Source organism: Macaca nemestrina, chromosome 20, assembly GCF_043159975.1.
Source record: "Macaca nemestrina isolate mMacNem1 chromosome 20, mMacNem.hap1, whole genome shotgun sequence".
In the NCBI taxonomy this organism is placed as follows: Eukaryota; Metazoa; Chordata; class Mammalia; order Primates; family Cercopithecidae; genus Macaca; species Macaca nemestrina.
Window position 1 is genome coordinate 11,613,949 of NC_092144.1, and position 22,078 is coordinate 11,636,026.

The 22,078-nt window shown below is 41.9% G+C and overlaps 1 protein-coding gene and 1 long non-coding RNA gene across 2 annotated transcripts in view; one reads left to right on the forward strand and one right to left on the reverse strand.

Moving 5' to 3' along the window:
- LOC112427563 (uncharacterized) overlaps window positions 1-22,078 on the forward strand; it is a 137,653-nt gene that overhangs the window by 27,304 nt on the left and 88,271 nt on the right. The window contains exon 4 of the long non-coding RNA XR_011617801.1: window positions 8,647-11,667. This is a non-coding gene — a long non-coding RNA (uncharacterized lncRNA). The remainder of the gene's footprint in view (window positions 1-8,646; window positions 11,668-22,078) is intronic.
- LOC105468780 (zinc finger protein 44) overlaps window positions 21,426-22,078 on the reverse strand; it is an 83,843-nt gene continuing 83,190 nt past the window's right edge. Inside the window, exon 8 of the mRNA XM_011719435.3 lies at window positions 21,426-21,527. Within this exon, the coding sequence (XP_011717737.3) occupies window positions 21,526-21,527 (2 nt within the window). The 3' untranslated portion in view covers window positions 21,426-21,525. The remainder of the gene's footprint in view (window positions 21,528-22,078) is intronic.

The following is a 22,078-nucleotide window of genomic DNA, read 5'->3' on the forward strand; positions in this document are numbered from 1 at the left end:
AAAAATTAGTCAATTTGAGAATCCTAAGTGGCAATGACCATAGAAAATAAATAGGTATGCATGAACGAAGGAGTGGGAGTCAATAGATACACTCCATTGCTATTTCATGTAATTTGAACTTTACCATAATCTACATCAGCCCAGTAATTTTTCTCTAGATAGTTTATTGTGCATTTGTGCTTAAAGACTATTGGAGCAATATTTTTCCCAAGAGCAAACAAAAACCCTGAAGAAGCTCAAGCACCATAACTATTGGAATGGATGAGGGAATTGGATGGCACACAGCCTTAAACACTAGCATGTATGAAATGTACTGAGGCAAGGAAAACAGCAATAAGCCTTTTCATTTTAATGAAATAAGGCCCATCCATCCATCAAGCAATCTCTCTAGCTATCAATTTATTATTTATTTTTATTTATTATTCATTTGTTTGGAGATGAGGTCTGGCGATGCTTCTCAGGCTGGTCTAAAACTCCTGGCCTCAAGTGATCCTCGTGCCCCTGCCTTCCAAAGCACCCTGCCACTATTTTGCAATATGCCCAGAGAATTCTATTCTTAACAAGACCTATCTTCAAAAGAAACTGTTTCTCAAAAACCAAATTGAGATTTTACCAGAGGCAAACCTCTTGGGGTAAAGGAAATACCTAATTCCATCCCCCTCTTTTTTGCCTCAACTAAGCAGAAGTGAGGGAGAAATACTTTAAAGCGTCACAACACAGGGACACAGGCTTCCTACAAATGAGGTCAAATCATAGGTCCATGAAATGCTTCCCATAGTCTCACACCTGATCACCACATCAATAGCAGCAGAATATATACCATAATAACAGCAGAACACAACTGAAAAAACTATGCCTCAGACCTTTTACTTGAAGAAGTCTAAGGGTACAGAAATAAGTTGGGTAACACTGATGAAGTGGACAGATGTCTACAAACACAATGTACATAGACTGTCCTGAAGAAACAGAAAATCTGAACAGATCTTCAGTTCTAGGAGACTGTTGTAGTAATAAACAAAACAAAACAAAAGAACAGTAAAAACCTAAGACCAAAGAGTTTTACTGCTAAAATCTACCAAACATTTAAAATATTAATACCCATCTTCCCCAAACTTAAAAAAATTAAGAGAACACTTCCAAACTCATTTTATGAGGCCCAAATTACACTAACACCAAAGAAAAGACACTACAAGAATGAAAGCTGCAGGTAAGTGTCCTTTGTGAATATGATACAAAAATTCTCAAATACTAGCAAACCATATTCAGCAGCATATTAAAAGATTACACACCATGACCAAGTGAGATTTATCTCTAAAATGCAAGGATGGTTCAACATATAAAAATAGTGGCCGGGCATGGTGGCTCACACCTGTAATCCCAGCACTTTGGGAGGCTGAGGTGGGTGGATCACAAGGTCAGGAGATCGAGACCATCCTGGCTAACACAGTGAAACCCCATCTCTACTAAAAATACAAAAAATTAGCCGGGTGTGGTGGTGGGCACCTGTAGTCCCAGCTACTTGGGAGGATGAGGCAGAATAGTATGAACCCGGGAGGTGGAGCTTGCAGTGAGCCGAGATCACGCCACTGCACTCCATCCCAGACGACAGAGCAAGACTCTGTCTCAAAAAAAAAAAAAAAAAAAAAAAAAAAGTAATACACCACAACCATCTCAATGTAGATGTAGAAAAAAAGCGTTTGACAAAATACAAAACCCATTCATGATAAAAACACAGAACTTGAGCTGGAAAGAAACTACCTCAATATAATACAAGCCATACATTAAAAAGCCATAGAAACATTATAGTCAGTGGTGAAATACAAAAAACTTTTTCACTAAGATCAAGAACAAAACAGGATACCTGCTTTCACCACTTGCCTCAATGCACTATTGGAAGTCCTACACAGAATGATTAAGCAAGAAAAAGAAATGCATCCAAACCAAAAAGGAAAAAATAAAATTATCTCTGTCCACAGATGAAACAATCTTATAGGCAGAAAATCCTAAAGATTGTGCATATGCACACACACATAGAACACCCCAAAATGGCTGGAACTAACAAATTCCTCAAAGTTGCAGGATACCAAATCAACATGAAAAAGTCAGTTTCAACTGGGTGTGGTGGCATGAGCCTGTAGTCCAAGCTGCTTTGCAGACTAAGTCAGGAGGATCGCTTGAGCCCAGGAGTTCAAGGCTGTAGTACACTACAATTGCTCCTGTGAATAGCCACTGCACTCCAGCCTGGACAACATAGTGAGACCCCATCCCTTAAAGAAAAATCATTTATACATACTTCTCATTTATACATACTAACAACATATAATCTGAGAAGGAAATTAGGAAACAATACCATGAACAATAACAAAGGCAGCAAAAGACTTGTACACTGAAAACTATAAAATGTTGCTGAAAGAAATTAAAGATATAAATGAATAGAAAGACATCTCATTCATGGATTTTAAGTTCAATATTAAGATATCAATACTACTGAAGATGGTCTAGAAAGTCAATGCAATTCCTATCCAAATACCAATGACTTTTTTTTTTTTTTGGAGACTATAGTCTCACTCCACTCTATCCCCCAGGCTGGAGTGCAGTGGCGTGATCTCAGCTCACTGCAATCTCCACCTCCTGGGTTCAAGCAATTCTCAAGTTTCAGCCTCCCAAGTATCTGGGACTACAGGCGCATGCCACCATGCCTGGCTTTTTTATTTTAGTAGAGACGAGGTTTCACCATATTGGCCAGGCTGGTCTTGAACTCCTGACCTCAGGTGATTCACCTGCCTCGGCCTCCCAAAGTGCTGGGATTACAGGTGTGAGCCACCGCGCCTGGCACCAATGAATTAAAAAAAAAAAAAAAAAAAAACAGAAATGCCCATCCTAAAATTCACAGGGAATCTTTAGGAACCCCAAATAGACAAAACGATTGATGAAGAACAAGCCAGGTGCAGTGGCTCACGCCTGTAATCCCAGCACTTTGGGAGGCCAAGGCAGGCAGATCACTTGAGGTCAGGAGTTTGAGACCAGCCTGGTCAATATGGTGAAACTCTGTCTCTGCTAAAAACATTTTTAAAAATTAGCTGAGCCTGGTGTGGTGGCTCATGCCTGTAATCCCAGCACTTTGGGAGGCCGAGGTGGGCAGATCATGAGGTCAAGAGATTGAGACTATCCTGGCCAATATGGTGAAACCTCGTCTCTATTAAAAATACAAAAATAAGCTGGGTGTGGTGACACATGCCTGTACTTGGAAGGCTGAGGCAGGACATCACTTGAGTCCGGGAGGTGGAAGTTGCAGTGAGCCAAGATCGCGCCACTGCACTCCAGCCTGGTGACAGAGTGAGACACTATCTAAAAAAAATTAGCCAGGCATGGTGGTGTGTGCCTGTAGTCCCAGGTACTCAGGAGGCCGAGGCAGGAGAATTGCTTGAACCCGGGAGGTGTGGGTTGCAGTGAGCCAGGATTGCACCACTGCACCCCAGCCTGGGTGACAAAGCGAGACTCCATCTCAAAAAAAACAAAAAAGAACTAATTTGGAAGTCTTACTCTTCCTTTTTAAACTTAAATATACAATAGATAAAACACTGTAGTACTGGCACAAGGATAGAAGGTACATCAATGGAACAGAGAACTCAGAAGATATCCTCACATATATGATTAAATGATTTTCAGCAAGGTACCAGGTTCATTCAGTGGGAAAAGGAAGTTATTGCAAAAAGTGGTGCTGGGAAAACAGTCTTGACATGTAGAAGTATGAAGCTGGACCCTTACTTTACACCATATACAAAAATGAAATCAAAATGAGTCACGGACTTAAACTAAACTACTCTTAGAAGAATACATGGAGGGAGGAATTTCATAAAATTGAATTTGGTAATGATTTCTTGGATATAACACATGCCCAGTCACCAAAAGGAAGAATAGACAAGTTTGACTTCAAAGTTAAAAACTTATGTCCCTCAGGGGATACCATGAACGCAGTGAAAAGGCAGCCCATGGAATTGCAGAAAATGTTTGCAAATCACATAACTGCCAAGGTGTTAATGTGTAGAATATACAAAGAAAATGCACTTGACAAAGTTCAACATCTTCACAATGAAAACACTCAGTAAACTAGGAATAGAAAGGAACTTCCTCAAGCTGCTATAAGGCATCTATTAAAAACCCACAGCTAACATCACAGACCTAAGAACACCTTCATTTTCAGCACTGGCTAATCTCTAGGATCAGTTAGGCAGAAAGTGAAGGCGGAAGCAGAGTTTTAAGCAGCCTTGCTAAGTGTTAAAGGAATGCCACAGGCTAGAACTATCCATAAAAACTGGGAGGTGTGAGGTTTTTTTTTTTGAGACAGTCTTGGTCTGTTGCCCAGGCTGGAGTATGGTGGTGCGATCACTGCAACCTCCACCTCCTGGGTTCAAGTGATTCTCCTGTCTCAGCTTCCTCAGTAGCTGGGACTACAGGTGCATGCCACCACACCTAGCTAACTTTTTTTTTTTTTTTGTATTTTTAGTAGAGACGGAGTTTCACGGTGTTAGCCAGGATGGTCTTGATCGCCTGACCTCGTGATCCACCCACCTCGACTTCCCAAAGTACTGGAATTACAGGCGTGAGCCACTGCACCTGGCCACCATGAGGTTTTTGTTTCTGCTTCTTTAGCTCTTGTGATGCAAGGGAATCGCTGTCAAAACACAGGCTAAACATAAGCTAAAGGAACAGGAACTTCAAGGGCTGTGCACAACAAGTAATACAATCTCTGCAAAAATACTTTGGAAAAGTTAACAAACAAAAATAGCAACACTGAAGAGGGAGAAACTGACTTCTAGAGGCATCCCTTATGACATTCAAATGTCCATGTTTCAACAACAAAATTTATGAGGAATACAGAGAAACAGAAAAACATAGCTCATGAATGGAAAAAATCATTTGAGATAAACCATTTCTAAAACCCTAGACATTAGACTTACTAGACAAAGACTTTAAATCAACCTTTTTTTTTTTTTTTTTTGAGATGGAGTCTTGCTCTGTCACGCAGGCTAGAGTGCAAAGGCGTGCTCATGGCTCACTGCAACCTCCACCTCCTGGGTTCAAGTGATTCTCCTGCCTCAGCCTCCCCAGTAGCTGGGATTACAGGTGCCCTCCACCATGCCCAGCTAATATTTGTATTTTTAGGAGAGACAGGGTTTCACCATGTTGGTCAGGCTGGTCTCAAACTCCTGACCTCAAGTGAGCCACCCACCTTGGCCTCCCAATGTACAGGCGTGAGCCACCGCGCCCAACCAAATCAATTGTCTTAAATCCTTATTAGGTGTGCAACTATAACAGAGTGTCAAAATACATGAGGCAAAAACTTATAGAACTGTGAGGAAAAATAAGGAAATTCTCTTTCATAGTGGGACACACCAACATACCTCTATCAGTAGTTGACAAATCAAGTGGGAAGAAAATCATTAATGGTATAGGTTTGTTTTTTTTTTTTCAGTACCAAACATAATTTTTTTTTTCCTTAAGACAGAGTCTTGCTCTGTTACCCAGGCTGTAGTGCAGTGGCACAATCTCGGCTCACCTCAACCTCCACCTCCTGGGTTCAAGTGATTGTCCTGCCTCAGCCTCCCAAGTAGCTGAGATCACAGGCGAGCATCACCACACCCAGCTTTTGTTTTTTTGTTTTTTTTGTTTTTTTGTATTTTTAGTAGAGACAGGGTTTCAGTATATTGGCCAGGCTGGTCTCAAAATCCTGACCTCAGGTGATCCACCCGCCTCGGCCTCCCAGAGTGCTGGGATTACAGGCATGAGCCACTACACCCGGCCCCAAAGAGAATTTAATGGCATAGTTTTAACTCAACAGCATCATCAATCAATTGGATTTAAGAGGTATTTATAAGATACAGCAACCAACAAGAGTAAACTACAAATCCTTCCCAAGATTGCATGGAATATTCACCAAGTTAGGCCACATTTTGAGCCATAAAACACCTCTTAACAAATGTAAATACTGAAGTGGGAAGATTGCTTCAGCCCAGGAGGTTGAGGCTTCAGTGAGCTGAGATCATGCAATTGCAGTCCAGCCAGCCAGCCAGAGTGAGACCCTGTCTCAAATAAACAAAACAAATAAAACAAAGCAGAGTAAGTCTAAAATCAACAATCTAACCTTCTAGTTTAGGCAACCAGAGAAAGAAGAGCAAGATAAATCTAAATCAAACACAGGAAAATAACAATTACAGAAAACATCAATGAAATTGAAAATTGAAAGTCAGTAATATAGGCTGGGCACGGTGGCTCACGCCTGTAATCCTAATACTTTGGGAGGCTGAGGCAGGAGGATCACGAGGTCAGGAGATTGAGACCATGCTGGCCAACATGGTGAAACACTCTACTAAAAATACAAAAATTAGCTGGGTGTGGTGGCACGTGCCTGTAATCCCAGCTACTGGGGAGGCTGAGGCACAAGAACAGCTTGAACCCAGGAGATGGAGGTTCCCGTGCGCCAAGATGGCGCCACTGGACTCCAGCCTGGCGACAGAGCGAGACTCCATCTTAAAAAAAAAGAAAATCAACAATATCAAAAGCTGGTTCTGTGAAAATATCAATAAAATTTATATATATATATATACACCCTATAGCCAGGGTAAGAAAAAAAGAGAGAAGACCCAAAAAATTACTGATTATAAATGAAAGAGGTTTCGTCACTATTAATTCCATGGACATTAAAAGAACCATAAAGGATTATTATGAACAATTCCATGCCCACAAGTTTGATAACTTAGATGAAATGGACCAATCCTTTGAAAGAGACAATCTACCAAAACACACACAAGGAGAGATAAGCAATATGAATAGGTATATATGTGTTAAAAGAAAGTGAATCAGCTAATAACGTAATAACAGTCCAAAAAAGGACAGACAAGGACCAAGACGGTCTCACTGGTCATTTCTGCCAAACATTTAAATAACTGACACTAGTTCACTACAATCTTTCTATAACATACAAGAGTAAACAATTCCTAATACATGCTGTGAGGCCAACAGAATCCTACTGCCAAAACTAGATGGATACGTTACAAAGGTAGAAAACTATAGACCAGTAACTCTCATCATAGATCCTAAAAGTTCTCAACAAATATTCACAGATTGAATCTGAAAATGTAGAAAAAGAACTATACACCACAGTCAAGTGGGAATCATTACAGGTGTACAAGGCTGGTTCAAAATTCAGAAATTGCTGGGTGCCTTAGCTCATGCCTGTAATCCCAGCACTCTGAGAGGCTGAGAGGATTGCTTGAGCCCAGAAGGCGGAGGTTGTCCTCTGGGAGTGAACCAGGGGCTGCTATTCACTAGATCCTGCAAGACACCTGGCAACTGTGAGCATCCTGGGGCAACCCCAGGAAGTCTGAAACCCAGGAACAGGGACAGATCACCCTGTAAAATTTCCAAAAGTGAACCTCAGTCCAAAGACATTCTGGCAAGGTGTCTGTGCCTAGGGAAGATAAAAGGAGGAGAGGCACGAAGATTTTTTGCAGCAGAGTTTCGTGCACTTATTCTGTTTTCCTCATGTGAAATGTTCACAAACAGAAAAATATTTTAAAAAGAGCCATCTATTGCTCTGTGAAAAAATGATAAAGTACTGCATCTGTTTGAAATGTACAATAAAGGACAAATAGTTGGTAATATTTTGAATCGATGAAGCAAAGCTGGCACTTGGGGATGTGGGGAAGGAATTGGAAATTTAGGAATTCATATAAACCCTAGAAGGGTTAAGTTCAGCAAACAGAATTGTGGATTTGAGACCTGTGTCCCACACATTTGGAAAATGCAAGGGCAAACAAATACATGGGAAAATCGGTACCCCTGGGGAGTGTTAAAAGAAATAAGAGGCAATCAGATTGGAGTGGCTGTAGTGCCCTGAGTTCCTACCCAAGGACACCAAAATCGAACACAAATGCAGCCTGTAAATTACCAATTTAGAGGAAAATGAAATTTAACCTCCGACTACAGGACCAGAACATTTCCACCTGGATAGACCTATCAGAAATAGGAAAAACTGAAAGAAATTTGTTTTTAAAAGTGGCCTAAGATGGCTGCAGGTTGGGACATACAGGTACTAGAAACCAGACCCATGAAATAAAGCTGAACTCTCAGCCTGCAAGTCAAATATTTCCCTGACCTGTACTGATTACAACCTTGCCTATCAGATGAAGCAAAGGTAGGACAGATTCAGTCATCCCTCTCTAAACCCTAAGATGCCTGTGTATTGGTTAACCTTTCATATACTTTAACCACATACTTGCTTTATCTTATGTATAAGGTCACTGCCCACCTCTCCCATTTTCCATGTAACACAAGGTATAAGGCTTCACGTAGCCACTCCAGGACACATTGTTTGTGCTGGGTCTGCCTTCCCAGGCTATTGTCCTTAAACGTGGCTCAGAATAAAACGGCTGTTTTTTTAATCTTTGGTTAACAGACCAAATAAGGCGACTCATAACCAATCAAAAGATTGAATTTGGTCTGCTTCCTCATACACCTTAGAAAAGCCTTTCCTTCAAGCCCCCCTGACGGGACCCCAAAGAGCAAGCCATGGTTGGGTTATTCATGAACTGCCCTTGGCTAAATAATTAAATATTTAACGGTGCTGCATTTTAATTTTTACAGGTGAAAGGCGGGATTGGGAACCCCACAGACCACAGCTCCTCCCAGGAGAACCCCACACATGAGTCTGGATTCTCGCCGTGATCCTCCCGTGGCCCCCACACAATCTGGGGAGACGCGGGGCTGCGGGCACTGCCAGCGCTGTGCTGCCGAGAGGGCTCCGGACCCGGGCTGCTGTTGCCGCGCAGGGATGGGACAGGATGCCCGGGGTCCGAGCTGTTGGCCTAGCCCCACCCGGTAGCCGAGGGGACCCAGGGCCGAGCTGCGCCAGGGAGACTCGGGTCCGCAGACCCCGGAATCACCGCTAAGAGGCCCGGGTCCCACCACAGCAGGTCCCAACCAGCCCCTCCTCCCGCCCAGCCTTGCACACTCACCATTTCCCGGCTCCCAGGTGTCCCGGGTCCTCCCTTGGCTCCGGGATCAGTGCTGGTCACCACCGGACAGAAGCTGTGGTGGAGCCACCTCAGCCTCTGGAACGCTGATTTCAGTGGGTTCGGGGAACAAGAGCCCCTTAGACTCACGGAGCTTGGCCCCACCCTCCTGGCAGAGCGCCTGATTGGATGATTTACACAACCCCGCCCAGCACCCCTAGGATAGGGATCAAGCCCCACTCCCTAGGCCCGGGTTTCAGGAGAAGCCACGGAAAGCATGGAAGTGTGGAGCTGGACTGACAGGTTCTAGCAGCAGCCCTCCCACCCCCGAGGCCAGGCTTCCTTCTGGAGCTTGGACGTGACCCCACACTGGGGACATTTGCATTTAAGAAAAACTTGCTCCAGGCTTTCCACAGTGGGCACTGGCATCTTCCTGTACTCACTGGGCCCTTTCTCTTTCTTCCTCCTGGACAAGTGTGAGCAGGCAATTCCATACTCCATGTCCAATGGAGCAGTACCTTTACTGGAAGCTACTGGGCTGGAACAGGAGGGAGGGCCCAGATGTCTTCCAGGGATCACGAATTTGGGAAAAGCGGCTGGTGGCATGGCCAAGGCTTCCTCACACGTTATCTCAGTCTACCCATTTTCAGGGAAAAAAAGAAAAACATGGCCAAGAAGGGAACAAAAATTAAGTGAATGGAAAAGAGTTATACTATCACAATATTCTGTAAAGAAATCAAAAGGGGCCGGGCGCGATGGCTCACACCTATAATCCCAGCACTTTGGGAGGCCGAGGTAGGTGAATCACCTGAGGTCAGGAGTTTGAGACCATTCTGGCCAACATGGTGAAACCCCATTCTCTACTAAAAATACAAAAAACTAGGCCGGGCACAGCAGCTCACGGCTGTAATTCCAGCACTTTGGGAGGCCAAGGGGGGCAGATCACAAAGTCAAGAGATCGGGACCGTCCTGGCCAACATGGTGAAACCCTACCTCTACTAAAAATACAAAAAAAATTAGCTGGGCATGGTGACGCGTGCCTGTAGTCCCGGCTACTCAGGACGGTGAGGCAGGAGAATTGCTTGAACCTGGGAGGCTGAGGTTGCAGTGAGCCGAGATCGCGCCACTGCACTCCTGGCGACAGAGACTCCATCTCAAAAAAAAAAAAAAAAAGCTGGCCATGGTGGCACACGCGTGTAATCCCAGCTACTCAGGAGGTCAAGGCAGGATAATCACTTGAACTCGGGAGGCAGGGGTTTCAGTGAGCCAAGATCGTGCCACTGCACTCCAGCCTGGGCAGCAGAGACTTCGTCTCAATGAAAAGGGAAGAACAGCAAACATTTGAACTAGCTCAGATAAGCATCCTCCTTCACAAGGAAAAGCCGCATTCAGAAAATAAGTCACATCCCCAACTTTAAGAGCCAGGTTCTGACTGCTGTAATGCAGCCCCAGAGGGGATCAACCTGTGAGTTCCCGTCCCCTCCTGAGTGTGGAAATGCTGCCTGGCTCAGCATCTTAATTTTCACCAGCAAGAAACACTCACCTGGAATCAGCTTAAGGTTCTGATCTAAATAAACTGTCAAAATCATAAACCCATTCTCCAGAAGACAACAAGTCTTTCTCCAAACCTGAATGTCATAGATTTTTTGAGGGAGTCTAGCTCTATTGCCCAGGCTGGAGTGCAGTGGCGTGATCTCGGCTCACAGCAGCCTCTGCCTCCCAGGTTCCAGCAGTTCTCCTGCCTCAGCCTCCCCAAGCAGCTGTGACTACAGGTGCACACCACCATGCCCAGCTAATTTTTGTATTTTTAATAGAGACGGGGATTCACCATGTTGACCAGGTTGGTCTCGAACTCCTTACCTCAGATAATCTGCCTGCCTTGGCCTCCCAAAGTGCTGGGATTACAGGTGTGAGCCACTGTACCTGGCCTTTTTTTTTTTTTTTTTTAAACGAGATGGGGTCTCACTATGTTGCCCAGGCTGGTCTCAAAGTCCTGGCCTCAAGTGATCCTCCTGCCTCAGCCTCCCAAAATGCTGGGCTTATAGGTGTGAGCCACCAAGCAAGCCCAGCCCAAGTTGCATTTTTGTTTTTTTTTTTTTTTGAGATGGAGTCTAACTCATCCAGGCTGGAGTGCAATGGCGTGGTGTTGCTCACTGCAACCTCCGCCTCCCTATTCAAGCGATTCTCCTGCCTCAGCCTCCCGAGCAGCTGGGACTACTGGTGTGTGCCACCGCACCCAGCTAAGTTTTGTATTTTTAGGAGACATGGGGTTTCACTATGTTGGCCAAGCTGGTCTTGAACTCCTGACCTTGTGCTCCACCCGCCTTTGCTTCCCAAAGTGCTGGGATTGCAGGCGTGAGCTACCGTGCCCAGCCCCAAGTTGCGTTTTTATATACTAATAACAAACGGTCTGAGAGAAAATTAATGAAACAATTTCATTTACAAAAGCATCGAAAACAGTAAAAATTCAGCCAGGAGGCCTGTATCTTGTACACTGACCACTACAAAAGATTGCTGAAACAAATTAAAAAACATAGGCCGGGCGCGGTGGCTCAAGCCTGTAATCCCAGCACTTTGGGAGGCCGAGACCAGCCTGGCTAAATACGGTGAAACCCCGTCTCTACTAAAAAATACAAAAAACTAGCCGGGTGAGGTGGCGGGCGCCTGTAGTCCCAGCTACTCGGGAGGCTGAGGCAGGAGAATGGCATAGACCCGGGAGGCGGAGCTTGCAGTGAGCTGAGATGCGGCCACTGCACTCCAGCCTGGGCGACAGAGCGAGACTCCGTCTCAAAAAAAAAAAAAAAAAAACAAATTAAAAAACAGACAAATGGCAAGTAATCCCATGTTCATGGATTATAAGACTTCCTATTGTTAGGATGATAGTACTACCCAAATTAATCTACAGATACAATGCAACCCCTATCAAAATCCTTATGGCCTTCTTTTTTAGGCTGAGCACCATGGCTCACACCTGTAATCCCAGCACTTTGGGAGGCTGAGGCAGGCAGATCACTTGAAGTCAGAAGTTCAAGACCAGCTTGGCCAACACGGTGAAACCCCGTCTCTACTAAAAATACAAAAAATTAGTTGGGTGTGGTGGCTCGTGCCTGTAATCCAAGCTACTCAGGAGGCTGAGGCAGGAGAATTACTTGAACCCAGGAGATGGAGGGTGCAGCACACTGGTATTGCGCCACTACACTCCAGCCTGGGAGACAGAGTGAGACTCCATCTCAAAAAAAAAAAAAAAAAAAACACAACTAGAAAAAAAATCAACCCTAAAGTTCATTTGGAATCTTCTAATACCAAAACAATCTTCAAGAAAAAAGTTCAAAGACTCACACTTTCTGATTTCAAACTGGCTGTAAAACTACCATAATCAAAATCACATGGTACTGCACAGGGACAGACATACAGCCCAGTGGAGCAGAACAGAGAGTCTAGAAAGAAAATGCTTGCATATGTGGTCAGATGAGTTTTGACAACAGTGCCATGATCATTCAATGGAGAAAGGACAGTCTTTCAACATATGTTGTTGGGAAAACTGGATATTTACATTCAAAAGAATAAAGTTGGACCCTTACCTTACATACAAAAATTAACTTTGAGTCAAAGATCTAAACTTAAAAGCTAAAACCATAGAAGACTTAGAAGAAAATATAGGGGAAATTTTCATGACATTGGATTTAACAATCATTTCTTGGATATGAAATCTAAAGCACAGGCAAACAAAAAATAAACTGGACTACATCAAAATTTAAAGCTTGTGCACCAAAGAACACTCTCAAGACAATGAAAAGACTATACAGAATGAGAGAACGTTTTTGCAAATCACATATCTTGGAAGAGATTAATACCTCAAATACATAAGGAATTCCTACAACTCAACAAACCAATGACCCAATTCAAAAATGAGTGAGGGACTTGAAAACATTTGTACAAAGAAGATATATAAATGGCCAACAATCACATGGAATAATGCTCATTATCACTGGTGATCAGGGAAATGTAAATCAAAACACCAGTGAGATAGTTCACAACTGTTAGAATGGCTGCCATTTAAAACAGAAAGTCGAATATAACCAGGGTGGTGAGCATGCAGAGAAATTGCAGTCCTTGTGTATTGCTGGGGAGAATGTAAAACACAGCTACTGTGAAAAACAGTATGGCTGTACATGAACATAGAAAACCCTGTGCCCCAGCAGTTCCACTCCTAGGTATGTATCTAAAATAATGGAGGCCAGGCATGGTGGCTCATGCCTGTAATCCCAGTACTCTGGGAGGCCAAGGTAGGTGGATCACCTGAGGTCAGGAGTTTGAGACCAGCTTGGCCAACAAGGTGAAACCCTGTCTCTACTAAAAATACAAAAATTAGCTGGGTGTGGTGGCAGACACCTGTAATCTCAGCCACTTGGGAGGCTGAGACAGGAGAATCGCTTGAACCCAGGAGGTGGAGGTTGCAGTGAGCCAAGATCACATCACTGCACTCTGGCCTGGGCGACAGAGCAAGACACTGTTTCAATCAATCAACCAACCATGGAAAGCAGGGATTCAGACACATATACACCAATTTTAGAGCAGTATTATTCACAGTAGTCAAAACAGTTTTGTAGAAACAACCCAAGTGCTCAACACATGGATAGATAAAGTGTGGTGTATCCAATATACCACACTTGGGAATATTCAGGCACAAAAACAATGAATTACTGGTACATGCTAACATATGGATGAACCTTGAAAACATTATGCTAAGTGAAATAAGCCATACACATAACGACAAATACTGTATGCTTCTACTTACATGACGCACCTAGAATCAGCAAATTCATAGAGCAAGAAAGGAAAACAGAGATTACCAAGGGTTGGGGATGGGAGGAATGGGGAATGGTTGTTTAATGGGTACCAATTTTTTTGGAATAATGAAAAAATTCTGGAGCTAGCTAGCTGTGATGGTTCTAAAGCACTGTTAATGTATTTAATGCTACTGAATGGCATACTTAAAATGGTAAATTTTATATTACTATATTTGACCTTAAAAAAAATTAAAAACTGGCCAGGCACCATGGCTCATACCTGTAATCCCAGCACTTTTAGAGGCCAAGGCAGAAAGATCCCTTGAGCCCAGGGAACCAGCCTGGGCAATATAGTAAGACTTTGTCTCTCAAAAAAAAAAAAAGGTTTAAAACATTACCTGGGCATGGTAGTGTGCACTTGTGGTCCCAGCTATTCAGGAGGCTGAGGTGGGAGGATCATTTGCTTGGGAGGCAGCAGTTTCAGTGACCCAAGATAACACCACTGAACTCCAGCCTGGGTGACAGGGAGAGACCCTGTCTGAAAGAAACAAAATTAAAAACTAAAGACACAATTTGAGCTACTAGAAAGGAAAACAACAATGCCTGGTATAAAATATACACTGGATTGAATAACCAGATATTTCAGGAAGAAAAGAAATTAAGACCCAATAATAGAAATGACATAATTTAAAAGATATGCACCTAACAGATTGTCAAAATATGTCATGCAAGAACACACAACTGCAAGGTGAGACAGACAAATTCACAATTAACTGAAGACTTCAACACTTCTCAGTAATTCAAAGATCCAACAGGCATAGATTCAGTAAACATTCCTTTTTTTATTTTAAAATACTTCACAAAGGTTGTATATGTTCATGACGTACAATGTTATGTTTTGATGTATATATACATTCTGTAATGGTTACCAGTCAGATTAACACATTGATGACCACCCATGCTGTACATTAAATCTTCAGAACTTGTTCACCTTACAGCTTGGTTTTTAACCTTTGACCAACATTTCTCCATTTTCCCTACCTTCTGGACTCTAGTAACCACCGTTCCTCCCTCTACCTCTGAGTTTAAGATTCCACAATTAAGTGGGTTCATGAAGTATTTGCCTATGTCTGCCTTATAGTGTCCACCCCGTTTATTCATGTTGTGACAAATGTCAGGATTTCCTTTTTATGGCTGAGTAAGATTCTGTTGTTTAAATATACATCACATTTTCTTTATTCATTCATTGATGGCTGCTAAGTTTGTTTCCATATTTTGACTATTGTGAATAATGCTGTAATGAACATGTGAGTGGCAGATAATCTCTTTGAAATACTGATCACTGCCTTTGGGCATATATGCATATATCCAGGGGTGAGACTGTTGGATCACATGGTTTTTTTTTTTTTTTTTTTGAGGAACCTCCACATTGTTTTTCACAATGGCTGTACAAATGTACATTTCCACCAACAGTACACAAAGCTTCCTTTTTCTCTATACCCTAACACTAATCTTTCGATAGTACCCATCCTTGCATGTATGAGGTAACATGTAATTGTGGTTTTGATTTGAATTTCTGTAATGATTAGTGATATTAAATCCCTTTTCATATGCTTTCAGACCATTTGTATGTCTTCGTTGGAAAAAATGTCCACTCAAGGTTTTTTATTTTTTCTTATTGTTTTTACCCCTTGCAGAAACCAGTCTATTTTTCTTAATTTTTTAGTGTTTTGAGACGGGAGGGGTCTGATTATGTTGCCCAGGTTGGTGTTGAACTCCTTGATCTTCCTGACTCACACTTCTGAGTACTGGAACTACAACTGGGCACCACTATGCCCAGCTAATAATTTATTTTTTATGTTTTTAGACATGAAGTCTCCCTATGTTGCCCAGGTTGGTCCCAAATTCCTGGCCTCAAGCAGTCCTCCCAAGTACCTGGAATTATAGGCATGAGCCACGGCACCTGGCCTCCTAAACTTACAGTGTTACAACTTTGAAACATACCCAGCTTTGCTGGTGTCTTCCCAGGCTGATCCTCACATTTGGCTTTGATTAGCCTTTATCAAATTATTTCTGCCTCAACAGACTTAATTTTGGTCAATAATTTAACTGAGGTACTTTATAGATAACAGTGTCCGTCATACCACAGGAAATACTTCAGTGTTTAGATAATGAGAAAAGCAAAAGCTGTTCCCAATGACAGCTGCTCCCCAACTCAGCTCAAGGCGAAGTCTTACCCTGTTGAAAACTGTCACAAACCTCCATCAGACAAAGCTACCAGGTGACCATAATGGATCAACATGAAATTCTGTAACTATGTCACTGATATAGTTAGAAAGAAAACAGACTCCAAACCCTAAAAATGACCAGAAATCTCCTCTTCTAATATGACTGTGCTTCTTATGAATTAGCTTTAGCACCACTCTATTCTTTCTGCCTCCTAGATAAGATCTATTAGAATTTCCGAGGACGCAATTGAGTTCATCTCACAGCATCCAATACAAACACCTCACTTTGTTGAATAGCAATGAAATCACCCAAAAGAAACACAAATCCTGTAAGAAGTCCTCTTAAGCACCCTCTCATTGATAACCCTCAGTCATTTATGCTTTGTGTTCATCCTTATTACAACTCGTTACACACCACTCTTTGACTACAGGTGTGATTCTAGTGGTCTTTGGCAAGATGGCACAGACAAAAAGCATGCTTTGTTCTTGTGGTATTATAAATGAGAAATTAGTTTCATGAGAAAACTTGTGACCATGTAAGGAATTAAAAAAATTTTTCCTTTACATTTTCTTTTACATTTTTTAAAGAAAAGTACTTGAACTTATATGCAAATGGTAATACTGACTCATTATTTAGAATGTATAATGAATAACCTGACAAAATTACAAAGTTGACCTGAAAATGCGTAATTGCAATGGGATATTTTAATATATAGTCTCAGGTAATGGAAAATATTAATACAGTATTTGTTAGTATACAAGTTGTTTTAAAAGAGTTAATAAAATATTTCTAAGAAATACCTGCATAAGTTGTTTGATAAATATGCATTGTTTTTATCACGTACAAACATAACTGAGAGAGTGCACATGATCACATTCAGCTGTAATTGGAAATTCTTGCAATCTGCCTGACCTAAGACATTTGTTCTCACAGAGACTGCGTCAGAGCAGTTACTGCACAATGCAACAGAGGAACAAGCCCCCATGTTGTTCTGTGTGACTGTATCATTGTAGCTGTCACGGGGAAACCAGGAACACAGTTATTACCAGTATTAACAGAATAAGGCATTTACTATGCAAATTATATCTTATTTGAATATAATCTAGAGATGAGGGTAGTCAGAACAACAGAAAATACCCTCAACCATGACAGTTTTAATTAGTTGCCTGGTGGATTATGTTGATATGGGTAATGTTAACTAAATTTTCTAGAATCTTTTCTCTTTTTGTTTCCATGTTAGAATTCACCAATAGCCTAACGACATGAAAGTTGAGAGGCAGAACTTAAGAAGGCTGCAAGGGGACTGCATGGACACTGGCCTCCTGCCTGTTTTCCTGATACTTTGTCCTGACAATCAAGAGTTTCTTTAAAACACCACCGTCTACTTCTGTTTTCTCAGAGGGGTCGGGTTCCACAGATGTCTCCACAATCTTCACATCCAAGATCCATTTGCAGTTTGGATTTTCCTGTCTGTCTCCATGTAGATGGGTCCAAAACCTGACTAATGCCTTCTTCAGTTCTGCCTTCCAACTTTCATGTCAGTTAGACTACTGCTGAATTCCAACATAAAATCCAAAAGGGAATAGATTCTAGAAAACTTAGTTCACGTTACCCATAATGACATAACACAATCTAAGAGGGACACGTCCAACCTAGATTGTGTTGTCCTATCACAGATGTCACTTCTTAATTCAAAGTCTACCATCCATATCTTGGCCAGAAAGAGTAAAATGTGGAAATAATTTACATAAGACTATATTGTATAACCTTGGCCCACTATTCATTAGCAAGGGAAATAAAATAAGGCTCTCCTAATAAAAAAGAAGAAAGATTTTCTCCTGAGGAAGGTGGAATATATACATAATGGATAAGGGAAAGCCAGTACCTGCCATAGGATGCCAGTAGGAAACTCCCAGTACCAAACTGTCATTTTTCAATGGCCTCTTCCTTACTTACAGAACTATTAAGAGAAAAAATGTTATTAACTGACTTAAGGAAAAAACACTACCAATTATACCTCTGCACTATTTCTTAAAGAGTATTTACAGAATAATCTCACCTCAATGTTCATTTATGAAAATAAGTGGGAACCCACAGTCCAGAGATCCACTTTAAGAATGTGGCACTAAGCCAGGCAAGGCAGCACACACCTGTAGTCCCAGCTGCTCAGGAAGCTGAGGTGGGAGGATCCCATGAGCCTAGAAGTCCAAGGCCAGCCTGGGCAACATGGCAAGACCCATCTCAAAAACAAACAAACAAACAAATAAAAAAAACAAAAAAACTGGCCCAGTGTGGTGGCTCATGCCTATAATCCCAGCACTTTGTGGGGCTGAGGTGGGAGGATTATTGAGGTCAGGGGAGTTGGCGATCAGCCTGGGCAAGATAATGTTGCCTGTCTCTACAAATATATACACATATATAAAAATATTTTAAAATAAAAATATATTAAAAACTAGAATCAAAAAGGGACGTGGCACTGATAAATACATTTATAAAATTTTTTCATGGCATGAATTTTCTGGAGCATTACAGCTGAATTAAGTTATATCAGGCTTTCCTGTATTACTTACATTCATGCAACTACTCTCCAGTATGAACTTTCATATCAACTTTGAAAATCATTAAAATTGCAAAACTTTTGATATTTTACATTGATAGTTTCTATTCAGTGTGCACTTTCTTCACATGGTATTGTAAGGATGCACGCCAAATGAAGGCGTTGCCACAATCCTTACATTTATAAGGTTTCTCTCCAGTGTGCATTCTCATGTGTACTCGAAAGCCTGTAAGAAAACTGAAGGGTTTTCCACATTCTTTACATTCATAGGGTTTCTCTCCAGTATGAATTCTTTCATGTATATGAATATAACTGGAACTACTGAAGGCTTTCCCACACTGTTTACATTCGTAAGGTTTCTCTCCGGTGTGGGTTCTTTCATGGATCTGGAAACCTGCAAGAGTAATGTATGTTTTCCCACATTTTTGACATTCATACTGTTTCTTTGCAGTGTGCATCCTTTCATGTCTTCGGGCAGAACTGCAACAATAAAAGGCTTTCCCACATTCCCTACATTTGTAGGGTTTCTCTCCAGTATGAGTCCTTTCATGTCTCTGAGCTGAGTAGTAGTATCTAAATGTTTTTCCACATTTGTTACATTCAAAGGGTTTATCTCCAGTGTGAGTACTTTCATGTGCTTGAAAACCTAAAGGAGACAAGTAAGTTTTCCCACACAGTTTACATTCATAGTGTTTCTGTGCAGTGTGATTCCTTTCGTGCTTTTGAGCAGTACAATGATAACTGAAGGCTTTCCCACATTCCTTACATTTGTAGGGTTTCTCTCCAGTGTGGGTCTTTTCATGTCTTTGAGCAGAGTTGTGATACACGAACACTTTTCCACATTTTTTACATTCATACGGTTTTTCTCCAGTGTGAGTTCTTTCATGTGCTTGAAAACCTACAGAAGATATGTAGGTTTTTCCACATTGTTTACATTCATAGCGTTTCTGTACTGTGTGATTCCTTTCATGTGCTCGAGCAGAATGGCGGTAAATGAAGGGTTTCCCACATTCCTTACATTTGTAGGGTTTCTCTCCAGTATGAGCCTTTTCATGTCTTTGAGCGGACTGGTGATATCGGAATGCTTTTCCACATTCTTTACATTGATAGGGTTTATCTCCAGTGTGAGTCCTTCCATGTATTTGGAAAGAACGCTGACAACTGAAGGCTTTCCCACAGGCCTTACATGTGTAGACTATCCTTGCACTGTGTGTTCTCTTATGCTTTTTAAAAGACTGCAGATAACTGAAGGGTTTCCCACATTTCTTACATTTATACGGCTTCTCTCCATATTCCCGACACTTATACAGTTTGTGTCTGGTGTAAGATCTGTTGTGTGTGTTAAGGGATGAATGATGGCTCAAGACTTTTCCACATACACTGCTTTCCCAAAGCTTTCCTCCAGAAGTTTTCTTGTTCAGACTGAGATTTGGAATCTGGCTGAAACCTTCTTCACCATGACTACCTTCTTCACTTTCACAGAGTCTCTCTACCATATGATTTCTGTAAAAAATGAGCAGCACATTAATAGTCCATTTATTAAAGATGTTCTCTTTATTAACTGATACTAGAATAACTATTTTTTCCACTTTCAGGGAAAGTATAGACTTTTTTGTCCTGTCTAAATTGCTTGTGCGGTGAATGTATTGAATGCTGTGACTCTGCAAGTGAGCTCAAACATAGCTGTTATGAAAACAGTGATATTCATATATGGGTTTCTTTTTTTTTTTTTTTTTTGAGACAAATCTCACTCTGTCGCCCAGGCTGGAGTGCAGTGGTGCGATCTTGGCTCACTGCAACCTCTGCCACCCGGGTTCAAGTGATTCTTCTGCCTCAGCCTCCTGAGTAGCAGGGATTACAGGCACCTGCCATTGCGCCTGGCTACTTTTTGTATTTTTAGTAAAGATGGAGTTTTACTAGGTTGCCCAGGCTGGTCTTGAACTCCTGACCTCATGATCCACCCACCTCAGCCTTCCAAAGTGCTGGGATTATAGGCGTGAGCCACCGCGCCCGGACCATATATGGGTTTCTTAATACTGTTTCTAAGTGAACTATTTTTCAAACACTGAACATCTATGTCATATTTAAGAAAGCACTTTGGGTTAATATTTTCTTTCGTTTTTTTTTTTTTTTTTTTGAGATGAAGCTTCACTCTTGTTGCCCAAGCTGGAATGCAATGGCGTGACCTTGGCTTACTGCAGCAGCCTCTGCCTCCCGGGTTAAAGTGATTCTCCTGCCTCAGCCTCCCGAGTAGCTGGGATTACAGGCATGTGCCACCATGCCCGGCTAATTTTGTATTTTTAGTAGAGACGGGGTTTCTCCATGTTGGTCAGGCTGGTCTTGAACTCCCGACCTCAGGTGATCTGGCCGCCTCAGCCTCCCAAAGTGCCGGGATTACAGGCATCAGCCACTGCGCCAGCTGGGTTAATATTTTCTAAGAACAGTTACATTTGAGGCTTGGCTTATGTTTCCTTAATTATCAAATTTAATGACATACTAAGATTTTCTCCTAGAATACTGCTGCTTTCTTTTCTGAGTGTGACTCACCTGAGATTTCTCCCCTGGTTTTTGTACTGTTCTTCAGTGTTCCATTCTTTTTGTTTTGTTCCTGAAATGTAGACCCAGAAAATTATCATAAGTTATTACAAATTGCAGAAAAAGTATTAGATTCTAGGTCCATCTGTGACCATGCCTGATTTACAAAAGAATTTTGCCCTTTCACATTCCACATCTTGGAATAGCATTGATATCCAAGAAAAATGTATTCTCTAATTCATTCAAGAACATGATAGAAATGATTTCCTTTTTACCTATAGAGGCCAGATTCCTGAAGGTTTCCCACATCACATCTCTGTAGAGTTTTTTCTGTGAAGGATCCAGCAAAGCCCACTCCTCCTGTGTGAAGTTCACAGCCACATCTTCAAAGGTCACTGAGTCCTAAAACATTCCAAATGTGTGTAAAGGAAAATGGGTGAGACTGACAGCACTGGGCAACTGTACTCAAGTCATAAGATGTTCACGATGATTCTGTGATCTCCAGGGATTTATTCTATGAATTTGTTGTCCGAACTCTCTTTGGCCACGCTCCCTCAGTAATTTATGAACACATGAAAATTATTTCTACACTTTCACTGTGATCACAATCATACTGCTTTCCAATGGCAGGATCCAGAGCACTTTGGAGAAGTGAGAGAACTGCTGTACAAAAAAATTCCATTTTAAGACCATCGATTCTTTGTGAGAAAAACTCATCTTCTTCTTCTTTTTTTTTTTTTTTTTTTTTTTTTGAGACGGAGTCTCGCTCTGTCCCCCAGGCTGGAGTGCAATGGCGCGATCTCGGCTCACTGCAAGCTCCGCCTCCCGGGATCCCGCCATTCTCCTGCCTCAGCCTCCTGAGTAGCTGGGACTACAGGCGCCCGCCATCGCGCCCGGCTAATTTTTTTTTGTATGTTTAGTAGAGACAGGGTTTCACCGTGTTAGCCAGGATG